We start from the raw sequence: 20,235 nt of genomic DNA on the forward strand, positions 1-20,235 counted from the left end.
AAAACGTGCGATGAAAGGGTGGAGCGGTGGCCGATTGCTCTAAAGCAGCGACCAGCGAAGCTTATCTGTGCGGTTTTCATTTATTTATTTATTTAACAGGGTCACAAGACAACCCAACCACCCACACCAACATGCGACGGACACTGACATTTACCTCTAAGGCAATAAAACATTTTTACCAAGAAAGCTTGACGTGCTTGTTTTCTGAAGTTATGCGGCGCAGGATTTGGAATATGTTGCCACCTGAAGATCCACATGCAGGTTTTCAGAAAGCTGCACGCCACTTAATTACCGCGAAGGACTACCTTGAAATAAACGTATCTGTGGTTCTTGAACTAAAGGCTTATACCGCATTTGCTTTGACGGAATTCAGGATGCTTTTTTTACTTGAACAGCAAATTTTCCCAATCGTTATGTCACGTCTGAATGAACATCTGAGAGACGTACAGCCGTTTTACGCACAGCGAAACGCCTATAATATTCTTCTGCCAATTGTTTTTCATTTGCTCCCCTTTACTTAATCCCTTGTTTTCTTCTTGTTATGGCGTCATCACCACCGCTCCTGTCAGGGCAGAGGGATGGCAGTTGCTAAATGGATTGCTTCATTAAGCGGCACAGAAGGCAGGTAACAGTGAGAACGGAATGGCAGAAAAATGAGGTTCAGCGAGCATAAGGAGTCGCTCGCCGGCACTGGTAGTCAGATAGAGCTGGCGAGAAGAAACGAGTGTATGAATTGCAATTACTCGGCGGCAGTCTGAATCAATATGAAGTTGATCATTATCACCTCTAGCCTGACTACACCCACACTGCAGGAAAAAAGGCCTCTTCCACATCTCAGCAATTAACCATGTACCGTGCGAGCTGCGCCCACTGTATTCCCGCAAACATCTTTATCTCCTCCGCCATCCTAACTTTCTGCCGCCCCCTACTACGCTTGCCTTCTTTTTAAATACAGTCCGTTACTTTTCACCACCATCGGATATCTTGCCTTCGCAGTAAATGCCCTGTCCAAGCCCATTTCTTCCTCTTGATTTCAACTAGGATGTCACTAACCCGCGTTTGTTCCCTCACCCACTCTGCCCTCTTCCTGTCCGTTTACGTTGCACCTATCATCTTCCTTTCCATAGCTCGCTGCGTTGTCCTCAATTTAAGTTGAACCCTTTTCGTGTGTCTCCACTTTAGGTGATCGCTTTTCACCAAATCTACTTGTTTAATGTGTTTTGCCGCTTCTCAGGTGCGCAAGAAATCAGGGGCCATGGTCTGTAACTGTCTACTTTATTTTGCGTTTATTCATCGTCCGGCTGAGCCACACGAAGAACGCTGCGCCAATATGTCGCTCAACCGACGCCTAGTTTCTTCGCTGAGGTTGGATTAGCGGCGATAAAACTCGTTAGGCGAGTCAAACTTGGTGAGTCGTGTCGTCGTCCTTTGTCATTCCTGTGTGTCGGCGCCATTTTTTCCTTCCTATTTATGTGTTCACTCATGCAAAAGGAGAAAAAAATATGGGAAGAAATTCCTTGCCGCATCTTGAGCGCCGCGCAACACTGGCGCTTGCAGCGCCACTGCGGCGGCTACACACTCCGCCTGCCCGCATCGTGGTGAGCGCCGGCGCTCCTAGCTAGGTGTTGTAAGGCAATGGCTGCGGTACAAAGAATTTGCAGCCGTTTGCCGTGCGAGATTTCCTGCCGCTCGAACTCTGCCGAGCAGTTCACTTCATGGAGATCGACCTTCATGTGGCCAGGGCCGGAGCGAAAAGCGGGAAAACACCGCCCTGGACACGCACGCGATATATGGCCGAGAATCATTCAAAGACCACTACTGGCGCCATCTATGACCGGTCGCAGAATGTCCAGCCAATCCTGCGAAGTATGTCATGCTGACACCTACTCGCGACGACGACAGAGGCCGCATATTTTAAGCGAGAGGTAGTCCTTTATGCGCGGCTTTCCTCTTCCTCGCGTCGAGGCAGGCCTGTGTGAGCAGCAGCAGTGCCGCGATCATCGATGCTGCCCCGCAGGACCGGTACAGGTTGTCATACGATCCTCCAATGTCCCGGAACGCACCTGCGCTCGTGAGGTTGATAATAAGGTTAGACGCAAAAATACTTTGCACAGCCAAAGTTTCTGGAAAGCGTTCATTTATCGGTCATGAAGCTTTTCCCGAGGTCTTATAGGGGAATTTAAACCGGTCACTACCAAAGCGGGCCTACGTGTGACTATCAAGTGAACATTAGACAACCGTTATGTGGACACACTGTGCTTGTTTTCTAGCGAAACTCATCTGCACTCCTCATAACTTCGCTCCACATCCCCGTCCTTATTTCTGTAACTGTCCGTACTGGCCCATGACCCGTGACTTTCTGCTCTTCAGACCACAGCAGAGCACGAAGAAACCAGCAACTGAAGACCGCATAAATTGGCTTTTCACTGCTTTCACTGCTTTTTCACAGCTTTTAAAACATTTCTTCCTGGTCATCACAATTGCTTTAAGGCAGCAGCCCCTTTTAGGATTTTAAATGACAAGCGAGAGCAACTTTCTGCTTTTTTTTTCGCCGGTTGCGTGCTCTTTTTTATCATTGTCGGGCCACGTTCTAAACAAAAATTTTATTTTTGTGGAAAGAAAGTTCGTTGCCTGCACGATTTTCATTTAGGTAAGCCCACCCTCGATACCTTCGCAACGTTTCACGCCACGGTGGGGATTCTTCGTCCATAGTTTGCCGCTTATAATAGCTTTCGGTTGTCGCCCGAAGCGAAATACCTAGAAAATATTCCAGCAAAATTTCCTAATTTGTGCTGGGACATGTTGCAAATGTTAGGGCACGTTAGCACAGTAAGTGCATAGAGCTTTATAGCTTTGAGAATTTCTGAATTTTTTTCTTGCTCACAGCCATTTAGAGCCATCCTCGTTCAGGGATACACTATAGATGGGACGACTGCGGATAAAATTTGAGTACTAGGTGTACATCGACCGGTTCCGTAATATTTATACGTGGCAGTTCTTCACTCTGTGAACATCTGCTGCCCCGTCACCGTCAAATCAACTTGTAAAACTGTGGAGTGCTTAACCCCAGAAAGTCCCCGACATCGTCCCTAAGAGAGGGAGACGGGACTGCGTGCAGTATGTGGATTCAAACATGCCCGCCTCTGGTGGTGTACGACCGTAACTGATTGCCATTGCGCAACGCGCTTCGGTGTTATGTATTATGACAGCTAATGTTTATCAGCAAACGAGTAAGATTGCTCGTTGCTACCCAACAGAGCTATTTTTATCGCAACACGCAGCACTTTGCTGAGCGAAAGTTAGCCCGACAAATAGCTGTGCCAGAGATGAGACAAACGAATAATGATGTTGAACGGGCAGCCCTAATGGCTGTTCATTGGAATCCTAGTCTTTCAATAACAGGTAGATTTCTCGGTGGAGCCCAATCAGTATGTAATATGCCGCATCTTTGTTCTTAAGCAATCGGTAAAGTCAAAATCTTATTGATGCTAAACAAAAACTACTTAACCAAGCTTTAACTGCATTGCATGGCTCGCTCCAGGGAGCGCGTTTTCCTTAATGACAACTATTATAATTCCTTGGCTGGTTTCCGCACATTTCCTTCTAAATAAGCAACAACAGGGATGGTGGGTTGTTTAGGATATACGAAACGAAGCTAAAAATTTCAGTAACAAAGAGGAGAGACATATTACTATGCCTGTTCTTGCTGTTAACAGAGGAACAGTAATAGAGTAATCAGGGAACAATTATCCGGGGCCCTTATGGTTACTCATAGACCTCCCATGTAAAACCAAACACTAATTTAAAAAGCCAGTATTATCTTCCTATGCCATCTGTAGTTTTCTGAGACAGTTAACCTACGTCGTGTGTATCCGAACGAACCCCTCATCTCACCTGCTCTTCTCTTCAAAGCGATGGCCACGGTCCCGGGAACATTTATGGCGCAAGTACTTCAAGAAAGTTTTTCATAAAGCATGCATCTTTGTCCTTTCGACCACGTTCGACGTGACACAAGTCTCCGAAATGGTTGAGTTCGGCGATGTTGAGTATTTTCGATTAGTCTATAGAGTCAACGCAACATATGCAAGATGGTTTAGAGAAGCCCGCAACTAAATCTTTAAAATAGCTTTCTTTTCAGTTAAAGAGGCGGTTTTCCGGCATAGTAATAGAAGTAATAGAAGGCATAGTAATAGGGACGAACAGGTCAATCATATTCGGAAAAAACTGAATCGCTTCAACGGTCTTATTTGCCAACATAGGGACACACTTCCGTCTCGAGTAAAGGTCCTCATTTATCAAGCATTCTTTCTCCCATCACTGACTTACTGTCTCACAGTTTGGGGAACGACGACCCAGCACAACATATCCAAACTAATAACAGTACAAAAGCGGGCAATTAGACTCATAGCAAACGTATCGAGGCAGACCCACACACATCCATACTTCATTAAATTTGGCATTCTAAAGTTCACTTCTTTGTTTCCTTTCAGATTGCTATCAATGTACAAAACTGCGGTTTTTACTAACAATGAAACCACTCTCTCACTTCTAAAAATGTCTCGCTATTCAACCGTCTACGATACCCGCTCTCATTTTCCTTGGTCACTGCCTCTTTGTCGGACCAAATACGGTATGCAATCTTTATCTTTTATTCTGTCGAAATACCTAAACATTTTAGAAAATAACAACATATCGCTAAAATGCATCACGGTAAAGAGCTTAAAAACCATTTTGTATCTTTTTGAAGACATTTAATTACAACTTGTTCGGAACTGTGATTAAAGCTGTAACACGTGTGAATTCTGCTGTTGTACACCTGGTTGATGTGATGCTTTTGGTTTTTTGAGTATTTATGGCGCTTTTTGTTGTGATTGTGATACTAATGTTTAAGTGCCACTGTAGATATTATATTCATGTTGATACTTTATTTATTGTTTTCGAGTGCCTCACCTGTAGCTGTCTTGTAAACTAACAACTGAGGCAATACGTTGCCTCAGCAGTGTGGGCGCAGGGTGCCTCTCAAGCTGCATTCAAGCAGCTTTTTTCCCTGCGTCCTCTCTCTCCCAGTAATACTTGTACTTGTACCACTGTAATACTTGTAATACTTGTAATACTTGTAATACTGTAATACTGTAAGTAATACTTGTACCACTGAGAGCGAGAAATAAACTTCAACTTCAACTTCAACTTCAAGTGTTGGCGTACGCCTGAAAACAGGCGAGTCATGTTAACTATTAGAGTGATGAACTTGATTGTAATAGTTAACCTTCTAACTACATAACCGATTGGCACCTGATTGCAATTAGGGACTTGTAGCCAGCTATTACTAATAGCCACATTAGCTGTTAAGATTTCGAACACGCGATTAACCTCGCCGCTGTGGCGCAACAAATTCGGGCCAGTCCTATCACTATTAGAAAATCACGCGCCCGCGGGAAGCGCAAAGCGACGTTCATATAAAATCGTCACACCTCGTGTCCGTGTCTCACGTATCACGTGACTTTTTCTTCCCCGCCCGCGCTGCGTCGACGTCGGTTTTCCCTCCCCGCAGGCGCGCGATTGTCGAATGGCGATAATGGCGATTTTCGAATGGCCTCTGTAATTACACCCGCTCTGAATATGTAAGGCCGGAAATTCCAATCGCTATACACCTGCATTAATCTGTACAGCGAGGATCTTGAAGAACATTACTCACCCACAATGAAGGGCTCGCAGAATGTTAGTGGTAGCGACACCAATCCGATGAGACCCCAGGACACCGCCAACTTTTGCACACCCAAGTAGTCGGCGACAAGGACGCTCTTGATCGTTGCCAGATAGCCTTGCAGAGTGCCAGCGACGATTGTGACTACTGCAATGGCTCCGGAGCCGCCAATATGCGGGAAGACTAGGAAGCACAACGACACTAGCGCGAAAGTGAGAGAGGCAGTGACACATCGGTTGCGCACTGTCCTGTCAGATAGAAAAGGAATAACGAGACGTCCGACAAAGGTGCCCACCGAGAGGCAGCCCAGGAGTAGCACAGCAGCGGTGTCCAGTGGAACTCCTTTGTCCCCGGCGTAGTCTATGAGCGTGGTAGCTAGTAGAGGAAGCGTGAAATCGGCGACAGCTATGGGCACTACTATCACGTACAAGCTTGGTGCCCGCAAAAGGTCGAGAATTTGAGAAAACACGCCCGATGAATTCTGGCGCTCTTCTGGGACATACTTTACCTGAATGCCAGGCAAGTTGGCCTGACCTCCCGGCTCTGGAGTTCCTATCTCTTTGCACAAGTCTGCGTGTTGCGACGCGGTAACACTCATTTGTTTGCTAGTGTTCTCACGTATGCTCAGAGGGACTGAAAGGTCTGCGCAATCGTTTTCTGATATACCTAAAGATCTCTTCATGGCACTTTCGTTTCTGGTTGTGTTACCTGCCTCTAGAACTCCCTTTGCTTTGTAAGGTACACACCGGGGCCATTTGACAGGTCTTGGATTTCGAAGCAGGAGTGCTAAGGGAAATATATGCAGAGTCAATCCACCGGCGAAGAGGAAGGACCCCTGCAAGCCATAGGCGGTTGCGATGGGGGGCAAGAACGAAGGGCCAACAATCCCGGCGATCGACATTCCAGCATGCTGAATGCCAGTAGCGAAGCTTCTGTACTTGTCAAAGTACGATACGATGTAGACTGATGTTGAAATTCCTAGAATTCCAAAAGAGGCGCCTGCAAGAAGAAATGAAACAAAATTTGGGGAGTCAGTTTCCGTTTTGCTGTCGCTTATTCCTCGCGTGGGCTATAGACTGATGGATCAAAGCCGATAATTCGGCCGGATTATGTTGATCTGTGTTTTGAAATATAACAGCCAGGACAACGACAAGACAACACTAATCACAGCTGTAATTTGTTCGACAGAAACAGGAAACTTTTTCCTAACGGAGTGTGCAGCAAGCCTTTGCATGCATCACTACGCAGCGCTGAATTCTACTGACCCATATTTACATACTAGTGGCATATTGGGGGAGGCTGAAGGATGCTTTGAAAATCGTTGCGTTTCGCTCGATATTTCGTGAAACTGCGCGGCCTGCGCTCATCGTGACTTTTAACCGGAGGTGAATGGACTCTCTAGTGAACGCCCTCAAGCAAAGAGCAGCTCTCAAGCGACGCCGTGTTGGCAGTTTAGCTATCCCATAACCTCGCTCGCTTCGGAACTGGTTTAAGTCTAAGTTTCCTTCACTCATGGTTCGTTGTTTAGAGATTTGTACTTGCCGTAAAGAAATCCGAAGGTGACGCACATCCACGCAATGTTCGGGACAAAAGCTGAACCGACCAGCGCAACGGAACACAACAGAGCGCCGACCAGGATCGTGTTGTAGGCGGAGACCTTGTCCTGGAGGGCTGCGATGACAAAACCTTGAACGGCAACGGGAAAGAAAGGCACATTTCCACCCAATCCGATAAGTATGCTCAACGTTTTCTCAGCAGTATACAAAATGGAAAGTAACATAGATTTTTAGCGTCACTACAATCATGGTGAAGAAAAAAACTTGGAAGTCGCTGTCTATTGATATGTTAACAGGCGAGATTTATTGTTTTCTGCCTCACATGTTTTTTTCTGCTTCCTCCGTAGGGTAAACTGGAAGGTTTTTGGACGCGAGCAGATCCTTCACAGTTTCATGAAAAACTCCTCGAATGAGACGCTACATTTCGACACAGAGCTCTGTAAAATCGCTGCAAACCGTTCTCGTATTTCTTCTGGGTGAAAAGTGGTGGTGTCAGCGGCGTGAAATCGGCCCCACATACTGAAAGTGGACGCACACAACAATGAACCGAGATCACATGTTTCCAGATGGCCCAATCTCGAGAGCATTCGCACCCTAGTCCACATCACCGTTGTGGCTCAAGCCCAACCCGACAATGTTTTTCTTTTCGGCGCAGCGATTAGTGGAGTACTGCGACATATGACTGAGACGAATAGTGTGTACCGCGTGGGCTACTATATACGGCGACAGGATACGGCGTACGGCAATGACCTACTGTGTATGACGATGGCCAGCTGCGCATGGCGATGACCATCTGAGCACGGCGACTGCTTACTGTGCACGGCTAAGTATTACTGTGTACTCGACGGTCTACTGTGTACAGCGACGCCTACCATTTATGGTAAACTACTGATTTCGTCCGGTCAGAACCCTAAGGCAATTGCAGTGGGACATCTGATCCGTACCAATGTGTGCAACGTGCGCCGGTCTGGGTGCAGCCAAGCAGTGGCTCACGTCATTATTTTCGAACGCGGGAAGAAAGAATACAACAGTTTGTCGTTGCTGGAATGGCATCCCGTGGAGAAAGTAGTGCAAATGCGAGTGATACTTCATGTTATGAGCCCCTGCTGCATTTTCGGGAGAAATGACAAGGTTCTGATACAAGCTGTAGGTAAAAATGCGGTCTTGCAAAGCACTAAGCTCTTGGAAAAAGGGCCACTCGATTCGCGCTATGGGTTAAAGGGAAGCTGAAACGGTTTTTTGAGAATTCGAGGTTGATCAAGAATTCGAATCTATCAAGCTTCTAGATAAAGCATGCAAAGTATTTTTGCACTAGCATTTAAAATGGCGACATAATTGTTGATTAAAACCACGACCATGTTTAGGCTTCTCCTCACTACGTTGGAGGAGTGCGAGGAAACTCGTCAGTGACGTCATTGTTGCCGAAATTTCAGATATTGGCTGTTTACGCCTGCATGCTGCTGTGCGTCGTCAGATGGCGCCAAACAATGCATCGTGAGCTTCACCTTCGATGGCGTCGGTTTTCTTCCATGAAATAACCGTTTCTTCGCTGGAAACATAGTGCCGTCATACGTGACGTCATTATCGGGGCTTCTGCCCGTCGCTGTGCACTTCAGAGAAGCTGAACGCCGACGACGACTTTCCACCATTTCAAACGCTAGAGCAAAACGATTTCACAGGCTTTACATGCACATTTTGTACATTCGGCAACCTTAAACTCATGTAATTATGCGTCACAGACGATTAGCTGGCGCTTCTTACCGAGCCATACCCAACAATTCTGGATAAAAGCATTTTTGAGCTGGAAAGAGTTTCGGAACTCAATTTTTTCGTATTTGTAAGATTTCACTATAACAATCACTATATACGCAGATCTCCTGTCAACAGGCTTGCATTTTTTATTAATGCTTTTGTTACCATCAAAAGCATTCACCTTTGGTTTTCTATGGCACTCTTAACTGATGAATGCGAGCGCTGGAAGAACTTTAAAAGAAAGATTTTGCTACACATCGGAACAGCACCTTACAAGATGTTGGACATGGTTTGCACCCTGATAAATAACGAAACGGCGGGAATTCGTTGAACTTGATGATTACGATAAACTAGAAAGCACGCGAGAAAACGACCCTTAACGACATTAGTTAATGGCACCTAAGACCTTGTCCCTGTCAATAGCTTTATTTTTTCAATGCACCTACAGTGCCCGAAGGCGTTATTATACCGGGGCTAATTACATCAAAAGCACGGAAGTAATTCATGAACACAACAAAACAGAACATAATAAACGAAAAACAAAGAACCATTAGCAGCACTAGTGGCACGTATAGATAAACCTAAACAAACTTTCAGTTTAGGCTACATCTTTCTGTGTATAACTAGTCCGCACAACCAACTACGAGAACAGTAAATATAAATTGGGCACGGCACTTTCTAGGGCAGCCTGGAAGTTCGGACTTGTAAAGACTTCATTGGGCAACATATTCCAATCATTCATTGTGTTGGAAAAAAAAGAGTATTTCAGGATATTAATCCGGCACTTCTAATTTTCATGGTATTGCCACTGCTCTATCGATTTTGGCTTGAATGTTGTAGATATAACGCTACAATTTTAATCTCAGTGCTTTTCTTTCCTGGGATAACAGTTTCCACCATAGCGATTCTCGAAGTTTGGAGCTTCTAACATGAAAATCGTAGTTCCCAGTCACGAATCTCGCGCCACGCTTCTGGACTCGCTCTAATTTGCCTTTTAAAATATCCGCAAACGGATCCCAAGCCAGGCATTCATATTCAAGAACTGGCCTAACATTTGTGACGTACAATGTTTCTTTTAGGGATGAAGTAGTATGCTTGAAGTTTCTTTGAAAGAGGCAGAGAAGCCCTCCTTCCTTTTCTAGTTTTTTTTTTGTAAGCCTCAAGCGGTACATGTTTTCATGTGCACTGACGTACCATCAAGCACTCTGAAGAGGTTTCCTCTACTGTATAACCCAGTTAGCCGAGAGACGCTTGCATCTCTGGTTTACCAGCAGCTGCTGAGGTTCGAAACCACTACCGGGCGAACACAAGGCGGATGCTTTACTACCAAGCCATTGCTGCTATTGCTTAATAAGTGCTAGCCTCGGACGGCACAATATATCTATTCTTTTCTTATTGCATTTAATTTCCTCACTTACTGTTCGCCGCTCCCAATGAGAGATATATAGCCGACAGCGGTCGCATGGTGTCTGTTGAACATATGATTAAGGACAAAAGAATAAAAATGAAATGTGAGTGGAATGAAACTGCACACCGGCCCTCCCGTGTTTTCGCGCACCTGTAAGGGAACATAAGTACCTTGACCACGCTCTTCCAATGTAGATATCAGAATTCCATCCTTGAACAGGCGAGTGGCTCTGAATTATCAGTTGCGACGTTGCCAGCCCTAACGAAAGATTTCAGATTCATTGATGTGTCTGACATGAACTCTTTCTTTGGGCTGCATACGGTTTATATGCGTCTAGAATCTGTCTGGTGTCGATTTATATGTGATGCATATGAGTTATAGGAGTCACAAGCGTGTCTCGCATGAACATATGGATGCTGCGCACGAGTTGTTATATCTTTCACAAAAGTGTCTAGCATGACCTCCAGTATCCTGCATACAGGTGTTACAAGTCTCGTATGAACACACAAGCGCTGCATACTATTTCGCACCTGTCAAAAAATTGTCTTGTATGAATTCGTATGTGCCACAATAAGCTCACACGCGCCACAAATTTGTCTGGTTTGGAGCAATAACTAGCGCAGCTCAGCTGAAATCCGGCAGACGTGCGCACACATGAGCTCGCATGTGTTTCGTATAAACTGACATGTTCCTGCTATGAAACGCATAGTTGCTCATGAGTGTCTTGTATCAACTCGCGCGTGTTTAGTAAAACACACGAAAAAGAAGCGCGACAAAGTGACTAACAATCGATGAACCAATGCATCAGAAAAAAAAAGCGGAAACGCAGAACCTACTTTTTCCAATTTTTTTTTTACGTTTTCCTCTCCTTTTTCGTCTTTCATGCTCTAAACGCAGTGGAAAGAAGAAAAAAAAACAGAAGAAAATTATATGTAGTCGGAACAACTTTTTGTTTGTATTTTTAGCCACTATCTCGTCGTGACAACAGAAAATTTTGTAGTAACAACAGAAATTTCAATATTTTCACGTTTTCGCTTGTGGTGAAAAAAAGTACAGAAAATATTACAGAAATATACTACAATACTACAGAAAAATATGGTGTCACGACAAAATGACAAAACTTTTTGCTGTATTTTGGGCATGGTTCTGTTGGCGTGATGATTTTGGGCAGCTAGGACTCACTACTCTTGCCTCACATCGTCGTCTTGAATGCCTCAAATTCATGTACACTTTAGCCAATTCACCTCGTTTTTATTCGCCAGATAATTATCTGACATTTTCAAAACCTTCATCTACAAAGAGCCACCGCGTCCTAAACACTTCTTTTATGTCCGCCCTAACTTCTTTAAGTACAGGTTTTTCCCTGATATGTATACCACTGAAGTTTGGAATTCCTTAGCAGGCAACATCCGTTCATTATCATTAGAAGAATTCTTACTAGCCTGCTCGTAATGTTGTATGACTGCTTTCTTTACTTCTTTTTATTGTTCTTCGTATTCTACACCACTTCTGCAATAGCATCGCTACCAAGAGGTATATATAATATACCAATACACTAGACTACATAATGCATGTTCGTCTTTCATGAATAAATCATATCGTGGTTCTTTTCCCTACAGCGAAACTTTGCTTCGCCCGGCATACCATATATCACCACCACGTTTGGATCGTCCTTTCAAGACTGACTCTATCTTTGCACGCGCCAACAAGTTTAGGTGTCCGCCACTCCTTCTTGTCATTTCAGATTGTTACAGCTTGCCCAGAGACGTAGCTGCGATCGCTTCCCACTTGTCCTTTGTTAACGACGTAGAAACATTTCCATTTTAAAAACTGGTTCATTTTTTTGATAACCTTTTATTCAAAGTGTTTTCACATGTGTGCTGTTGACTGCGGTGAGGCGTCGTTCAGGTACTTGAAACACTGTCATGTTAAGAATTGTGTTCGAGCTATGATGGCGTATTTTTCACCACAGTGTTTTTTTTTTTACATGTATGCTGATTATCGACTACGGCGAAATGTGTGCGTACAGGTGAGGTGTGTGACAGTTTGCAAGGTTCGGTTTTGTTTCTCATCCCCGTAGGTAATGCTTCCTAAGGATCGTTAAAGGGTTTCTAAATAAATAAGCAATAAAATAAAGAAATAAAGGGTAGTTTTCGAGCTCTTTCACTCTCCCTACCTACATGGTCCCTATGGCGCTTGTCCTCCTGGAACAGTCTATCTCTACTTTCACTCCCTCCTTCACCCCTTCCTGTCATCATTATCGGAAATCCGGAACAAGAGCTTGTAATTTCTCTGGCTGCCACCAACTGAATCATATCTTTCAACACGGAAAAACAGCACGTTGACATAACCTGTGACGTACGAAAGAAACAGAATGACCGAGTGGCTGCAGAACAGAACGTTGTAGGCCGCTAGGCTGAGCGGCACCGGCTGGGAGCTGTCCCGAATTCCTGGTAATGGGCGCGATTAAGACAGTTACTGCCTTTTCACTTCCTCGGCTTAGTTTTTAAAGCGAAAGCTCTACCCCACGAGAAAAGCTGCAAAAGCCGAGCTGCAAAAAACAGTGAGCCTATTTCCCCATTTCCAGTGCAAATAAAGTACCCGGCCCTTCGAGTAAAACCAATGGTATGACCGCCTGCATACAAAGGGAAATTAAATATGACTGTCAAAACATGCAGTCAACGCCAAAGTTGCCATAACAACCGACTGGCTTTTAAGCTGTGACAACAGGCTTTTTACGCTGCCCTGAAGGTAATTAAAAAGCTGCGGATGGGTGAGAGCTAGAGTTCATTTACAGAGTTCAGGTAGCATATTGTTGCCCTACAGCAGGCTTGAGAACTTTTACCAAGAGTGCACAGTTTTTTTTTTTTTACAGAATCAAGGGTATTTGGAAAAAAGAGGTTTCGCATCAGCGGGAAACGCCAGAACGGCGAGTTGTTTCAGGCCCCAAAGGCAGACAGACGCTCATAAAGGAGAAAGAGAAATACAAGTGATCCTCTTGCCCATGATATAAGATGTAGCCCAAGCGATGGTCTTTGTCCAGGTTGCCGCCTCACGGCTGACACCGAACTTGTCCATGAAGAGGACATAGAACAGACCGCCGCTGGTGCAGGGCAAAGTGAAGAGAAGCGTCACGCCGGTCACCAGAAATGGCAACGCCCAGCACCGGTCCGTGAGGTCTCGGGCATTGCGGATGCCGCGGATGGACGCAGAACCCCGCAACGTAGACATGGGTGGCCGCCTCTGGAAAAGAAAACAAATTCAGAGGGGCACTTTGTTGACCTATAGTGCGGTGAGGCGAAAGCCTTTAGCGCAGTGTTGCTGCTTGTGTCACTGATGTGTGGTTAAGATGTCAATTAAGTACACAGTTGTTTGTGAATCTTAAATGCTGGAGACACTGAAGGGGAGACACTGAAGAAGGAAGCGGTGGTCTTTGCCGCTTCTTGTAGGAAGAGAACTTGCTCTGTAGAAGCCACGCCGATTCGAACATGCGCGTTTAATGGACATTTGAAGAATACAGGACAAGGTGTGATTTAGCTTCACATCCAGCAAACTGTCAGGCACAGCACACGTGCTTGACGTAACGCGAACTGTAAAACGAGGAGGCCTTAGCTGACGAAGTCGATTTTAACTTATGTGATGTTAATTTACTATGCCTTTGATTCCTCGCCAGCACTCTGTATTATTGTGATGTTATGTATGACCGCATGACTGAAAAATTCAGGGGGCACTTTGTTTACCTAAAGCGCCTTAGCGCGGTGTTGCTGCTTGTGTCACTGATGTGTGGTTGAGATGTTAATTAACTACACAATTGTTTGCGAATCTTAAATGCTGGAGACACTGGAGGGCGTCTGGGAGGCATCCGTCTTATTCGACGCCTTTCTGTAAACACTCTCCAGCGTCCCAGACAAGGAGAACTACATATGCGTTGGCAGAAAGTAGCGCAGCCATTAGCATGCTCGGCTGCGGAACGGACGGATGGCGGTTCGAATCCCATCGGGCATAAGGATTTTTTTTCTGGTCAGACTAGAAAAAGCGTGACACCTCTGCTGAGGCATTAAAGGCTTTCGCCTCAAAAAAAAAAAAAATCAATACTAGCGCTGCTTAACGTTCAGGAACAAACCGTACGTCGTCAAGCATTTCAACTACTGCGGAAAAACGTCGTTCTTCCCACCGGTTCTTCCTTTGTGCGTAATGAGCACATGACACGCGAGGGTTGTTAAAGACAGTCTAGAAACGGATGCGTCCGGGAGAATTCTGTTGCTTCAAGAGACTTCAAAACAATGCATATTTTAGAGTAGTCAACGTGGGCTAGCAATTACTGTTAGAAAGTCAGGCTTTGAACAGAGAAATTTTTTCACGTGGCTGTGACGACGTCGAGGCCAACAGAAGAGCTGGCTGGCGTAGCATCGAAGCCAACCCCTTAGTACGGGAACTTGTGCCCACAAAAAGCACAGGAACCCGGTGACAGCGATATGAGCAATTTGAGCGAGTGGTCCTCCAGTCCGCCGTTCTGGGCCGTTCTCAATTAAAAAGTGGCAGCGGGCTTTAAAGACAAGGAATGCCACTTCCACTACCTCGAGTATCGCAGAAGCTTCTGCGAGTGGTCACGGTTCTCCAGTGCAATATAATCGCATCTCGCAGAGCAAAGTAGCAAGACCGCACTCAACCGGCAATAAAAAATATGGAAAAATAAATAATGTTTCGCAGAAATTGCAGGGCATTTTAACATTGCGCGTACCGCCACGGCTTACCGCTACTGCCCTTCGCCACTGCGCATGCACAAATATCCCCGAGGGCGTTAGATGGCGCCAGGTGTCGGCTAGCTACACGCACTCCTGCTACGTCGGGACCAATCAGTGCGTGTGCATTCGCGGCGAGCGGTGAGCGCTATGCTAAAAGTCTCTATTAAATTATTATAAGGCAGGCTCATATTCGTAGTAAGTTGCACTTTTTAAGTGTCTAGGGCTCCATAGCCCCGTAATCATTAAAGTCTGCTACTAGATAGCTGAAGACAACGAAAGCGCATTTGCGCCCCAAATGAAATTTCGCTGAGTCGACCACCAACGCTTGAACATAAACGCACTTCAGGGTAACATGTCATGCTCCAATCCAGATACATCACTATTTGCCATGACAGATGTTGAGTTCACTCTTTACCATGAAAAAACAAACAAATATCACATAAAGACTTAATTGATCAAAATATAACCACATCAATTCCCACAAGGAAAAGAAAAAATTGCTAAGGTTTTACCGTAGTAAACAAAGTAGATGTCCGAAAGGATGTGTTAAGCCTGGTTAGCTTATGATTTTGCTTTTCTGTGTCGTCGGCAGGTCTGGCTACGGTACTAGACTCGAGGTTAGGCTGATCTCATCTGTTCGCGCTCTAGATGGGAGTTGATGAAATGGCGACGTGTAATGTACAGCGCAGCCGTGCACTGCACTTTAACACGAGGCATGATCGACAGCGGCGATAGCATTTCAATCAATCAATCAACTTTATTCAGCATTTTTGTCCTGAAACAGAAAAGAAATGCTAGGGTAGGAGCAAAAAGCCACAAACTCAGTAGCTTGACGAGGCTCCCACCCCTAACTGACAAGGCCAACAGACTGTCACGTTATTACATATATATATACAGACACACACACACACACACACACACACACACACACACACACACACACACACACACACACACATATATATATATATATATATATATATATATATATATATATATATATATATACATGCAGGACTTACAACCAGTGAGAAAGAAAGTATGCAATGGAATGTGCAGTAAGACAGGTGCTATATCTGAAATAGTTTTGATGTGAGAAATGAACATGTATCTGTGTTAACTCGTCGCAGACTATTTATACATATTAAGATTAAGATTACAATTCAACGCACAGAAAATGAAAGAAACATATCTAGCAGGAAAACAAACAAAAAAAAAATTAGAAAGAGAAGAAAGCAACGATAGCATAGTGCTCTCGTGCACTGACCAGCGAAGGTGATCTGTTCGCGCCGCTGCGGGTTCGAAATCCACTCGCGGCAGCATTTATTACCAATCATTTTAAATTAGAGAGGAGAATTTTCCCCCCTCCAGACAAAAGACTTACTAAAGAACAAGAGGTTACGTGGCGACGTCTACAGACGAGATCGATACGCACCCCATCACTCCTCGCGCACATTTATCCAGATCTTTACAACCCAAACTGCAAACACTGTGGCCAACGTGCTACCTACGATCACATCCTGTGGGACTGCAAAATAGAGCCACCTCCGGGTGATCTAGTTACAGCTCCTTCTCTCGAGCGGTGGGAGACCGTGCTGGCTAGCTCTGACCCCAGAACGCAAGTTTTGGCGGTGGAGTGGGCTGACAAAGTCGTCGAGGGTTATGTACTCTCGACCACTTAACGTGACCTCTTGCCAAGCTCTTCCCGGCGAATAAAATGTTTTACAATCAAATTATTTAATTTATTTATTTAGGTAGACTTCAGCGCTGAAACGGCTTCTGAAGATTTGGTCTTGAAGTAGAGCTTTCGGTCTAAAGCCACCACTTAACGGTTTAAAGCGTGCTGTTAGCGGCCGCCCTCCGTAAACTCAGGCGACCATCGTTACGGAACTGAAATTGAACTACTAGTCAAACCTATGTGAAGTGTCGTGAAAATTTGCTTCCGAATTATATCCAGAACAAAAACTGAAGGGGACATTTAAGTTCCGCCTGGACGTGTCAGTGTTAATTAATGCTTCACTACCTATACATGCCCAATTGGCCATTCTGTACTTCATACAACTCCTGAGAATCTTCACAAAACTCCTGGCGCAGTGGTGCAGCGGGTAAGCGATGCGCCACTGCCCTGGGCTGGCAGGTGCTCCCAGCGGTGGGCCTTGTGGGGCCCAGATTGCTGTTCCTCTGCGACCTGTCGCGACCAATAATTGATTAAACTGCCACCTGCCTGGTGGGCAATCTGCTCACAATCCTTTGTGTACCTTGTGATGACGTTGCAATGTCACGTGACCTAGGTGGCCCACATTCCACCCAGGGGTAGGGTGGATACGTTGGCCTCCCTGATTCGTGCCCATTTTTCGCCCACAACGCCGATGACGACGACGACGCCGGATTTTCTACGCAGCGGAAGCCTTTACCGTATAGCGTTCAAAGCTTTCCTATAAGACTGGTTTCAGCGGAATTCAAACCAGCGCCGGTGAACGAAAATAGAGAACCATCGTTGCTTGAAGCCACATACCACTCGGGCATTACCACATCGGCTCGAGCTATGTGTTTTAGCTAGTATATAACACTTGTTAATGGCATAATCGTCGACTCTGTCGCCTTTTATCCATTCGTTCTGCGCCTCGTGATCCTGAGCGGCAGCCTTGCTGCCGCCGGGGCCGTGGCAAGGAGCCGCGATGAGTAGAGAGATACAAATGCCCACCTATGTCGCCAACGGATGCACTATGTAGCAGCATACGAAGCCGAGAAGGCAGCCAAGGCGGCCTGAACGCTTCGCTAACTTCTGAAGAAAAGACAACCGCTGCAGCGCGCGAAGCAGCGAATGCAGCGATCATCGCAGTGCTTGCGGCCCGTAACTACAGACGAGCGGCTGTAGAATGTGATCTCCCTGTCTCTAATCCCCTCTCCCGTGATTAGGCCTTTGTGACAGCTCCATTTCGTGTATATAACTCAACTTAAGCTGCGGTACGTCAAGGCACGTGAAACACCGATAACGGCGAGGGGCGCCGAGCGCGCTGTCCAGCTGGAAGCGAAGCGATTCCTGGGTGCTGCTTCTCGAACATTGAAAACAGCCGGGAAGACCAATCCCGCTGCCCAACTCGAAGAATAGAGGGCGGCATGGACAGGAGTTAAAGAACCTGGGCGATACCTAAGGGCAGCTTGCGCCATCTATGAGCCGTCTCAGAATGCGTTGCCCCGTTCCTCCACGGAATTGCGTGCTTGCACCTACTCACAACTACGCGAGAGTCTGCCTATTATATTTGAAGGAGCAGTAATGAAGAATTAAGACACATCGAAGATTTCCTCGTACGAGCGGATGTCATCAGTATCACGGCGAATATTAGCAGGAGGAATAAATGTGCAAGAAAGGCGGACATCGTCCGAGCTAGTGAAAAATGCAGTGTATCAATATCCGGCAGCGTTCTTCCTACAAATCGCCCCCGACTAAAGGGCGAGTGATTTTTTAGCGCAACGTGCAGCATTACTAGAGTGACAAGCGCGGCGACACAATCTGTATCATCCACCCCATCCATCATTCCTCCTCCCTACCCTGCTCGCTGCAGCGGCACCCCCCTCAGCGCTTCTGTCGGCGCGGTCCGCATTCTCTACATCCCCCTAGTGACGCGTCTGCTCCAAGACACTTTTTTTTCCAGTAAAGAAAACAGGGAGGCGCCACCGCACACCACCAGCTTCAAAATTTCCCAATGTTCTCTGCGGTTTCGTAAGTTGTCCTTACGTGCGCCGCAGCGTCACTTTTGTCTTCTCCCGCAATGGGACGCTGCACAATGCTGTGCGCACAATGCTGTGAGCACAGTACGCCGATCTAAAGCCCTACAGCATGTTACAGCACTCCTGCAGGAAATGGCTACTTTAATATCGAAAGATGGCGGCACCTGAAACGTTGGTGACACTATGCAGCTCTAGAACACAGCCGTGGATGTGCCGTCTATGCCAAAAGTAACCAGGCTGCATGTTTTGCTTCTCATTCTTATAGTAGAGCCCTTACGGCTTCCCTAGAGATCAGAAAGTCCTTTGAAAGTGAGGACAGGGGTCCTCCTTACCACACAGAGATTTAGAGGTTGGGTGCTGGCATAATAGCCTTAATATACGACTGAGAAGCAAACTGTGCAGCCTGGCTACTTTTGGCAAGTACACACGGCTGTGAATTGTCTTCTGTTTACCGGTCGGACCACTCGCTTAACCAGAATGATCAGCAGCAACTTAGTACGGCCCATTCGAGCATGCGTGACGCCGTGGAACAGTTGTACTTACCATCGCATGCATCCCGTATAGTCCAAACAGTTCCGAGTGTCTCTGAGCACGCTCACCCTGCTGACATGCGAGTAGGGGAACCCTATCTTCACAGTAAGCCTAATTTCCCTCTGCGCTATGGGCGCCCTTCGTGTCTGAAAGAGGCTGCTCGCATACTGCGCATTGGGAAGCTGAATGCCGCCGCGCAGGCAGAGCTGCTGTGATAGCTGCTGGCATAACACACCGCACACACTGCGAAAGGGTACAGGTGGTGTTGACTACGCCGTATGTTCGCTCTGTATACATGGCCTTCGTGTAGCTGCCGCACTAGCCTCTCTCTTTAGCTGAAAGGAGGGAAATGCCAAGTGAAACATGTCCAGAAACGGGAATGCTGTGTGTGTTTACAGAGGGCAAAACGCTTGCCTAGAACGTTCGAACTGCGTGGTCTAACCCTTTCTGCGCTACGCGCGTGACACCTAGGGATAAAGCCTGGTTCGAGGCAGGTCGGGTGCGAGCATGGGCGGCCAAACTGATACCGTTGCCTATCTTTTCGCGGCTTTTCCAACTGTCTCAGCCGTCAGAAACGCTGTCATCTCTGAGATTCCATGCTGCCTTGAACAATGACATGCATATTTCGGTTCTCTCCGAAGGCTGCAAAGCGCTGCATGTAAACGTGAGGCGCGTACTCTCGATAATTATGCAGTGCAGGGGAAACCATGACTTCGTGAAATGTTGGGCGCCAGAGGCTCTGCACACGAAACAATAAAAAAAAGAATCCAAGCATTATACGCATAGCCGATTAGTTTTATTTTCACA

General features: G+C 46.1%; 1 protein-coding gene across 1 annotated transcript; it reads right to left on the reverse strand.

Moving 5' to 3' along the window:
* Positions 1-1,669: 1,669 nt before the first annotated feature.
* Positions 1,670-19,588, reverse strand: LOC149362727 (monocarboxylate transporter 10-like). Its single transcript, XM_089568362.1, has 6 exons — positions 19,441-19,588; positions 13,423-13,663; positions 7,247-7,390; positions 6,413-6,703; positions 5,696-6,274; positions 1,670-2,063 (listed from the first exon to the last, which is right to left on the reverse strand). Exons 1-6 carry the CDS (start codon positions 19,450-19,452, stop codon positions 1,915-1,917), a joined length of 1,416 nt encoding a protein of 471 aa, XP_089424488.1. The 5' UTR covers positions 19,453-19,588; the 3' UTR covers positions 1,670-1,914.
* Between the last annotated feature and the right edge of the window lie 647 nt (positions 19,589-20,235).

The sequence above is a fragment of the Amblyomma mixtum genome, chromosome 2, assembly GCF_055824585.1.
Source record: "Amblyomma mixtum isolate Tamu chromosome 2, ASM5582458v1, whole genome shotgun sequence".
NCBI classification, from domain to species: domain Eukaryota; kingdom Metazoa; phylum Arthropoda; class Arachnida; order Ixodida; family Ixodidae; genus Amblyomma; species Amblyomma mixtum.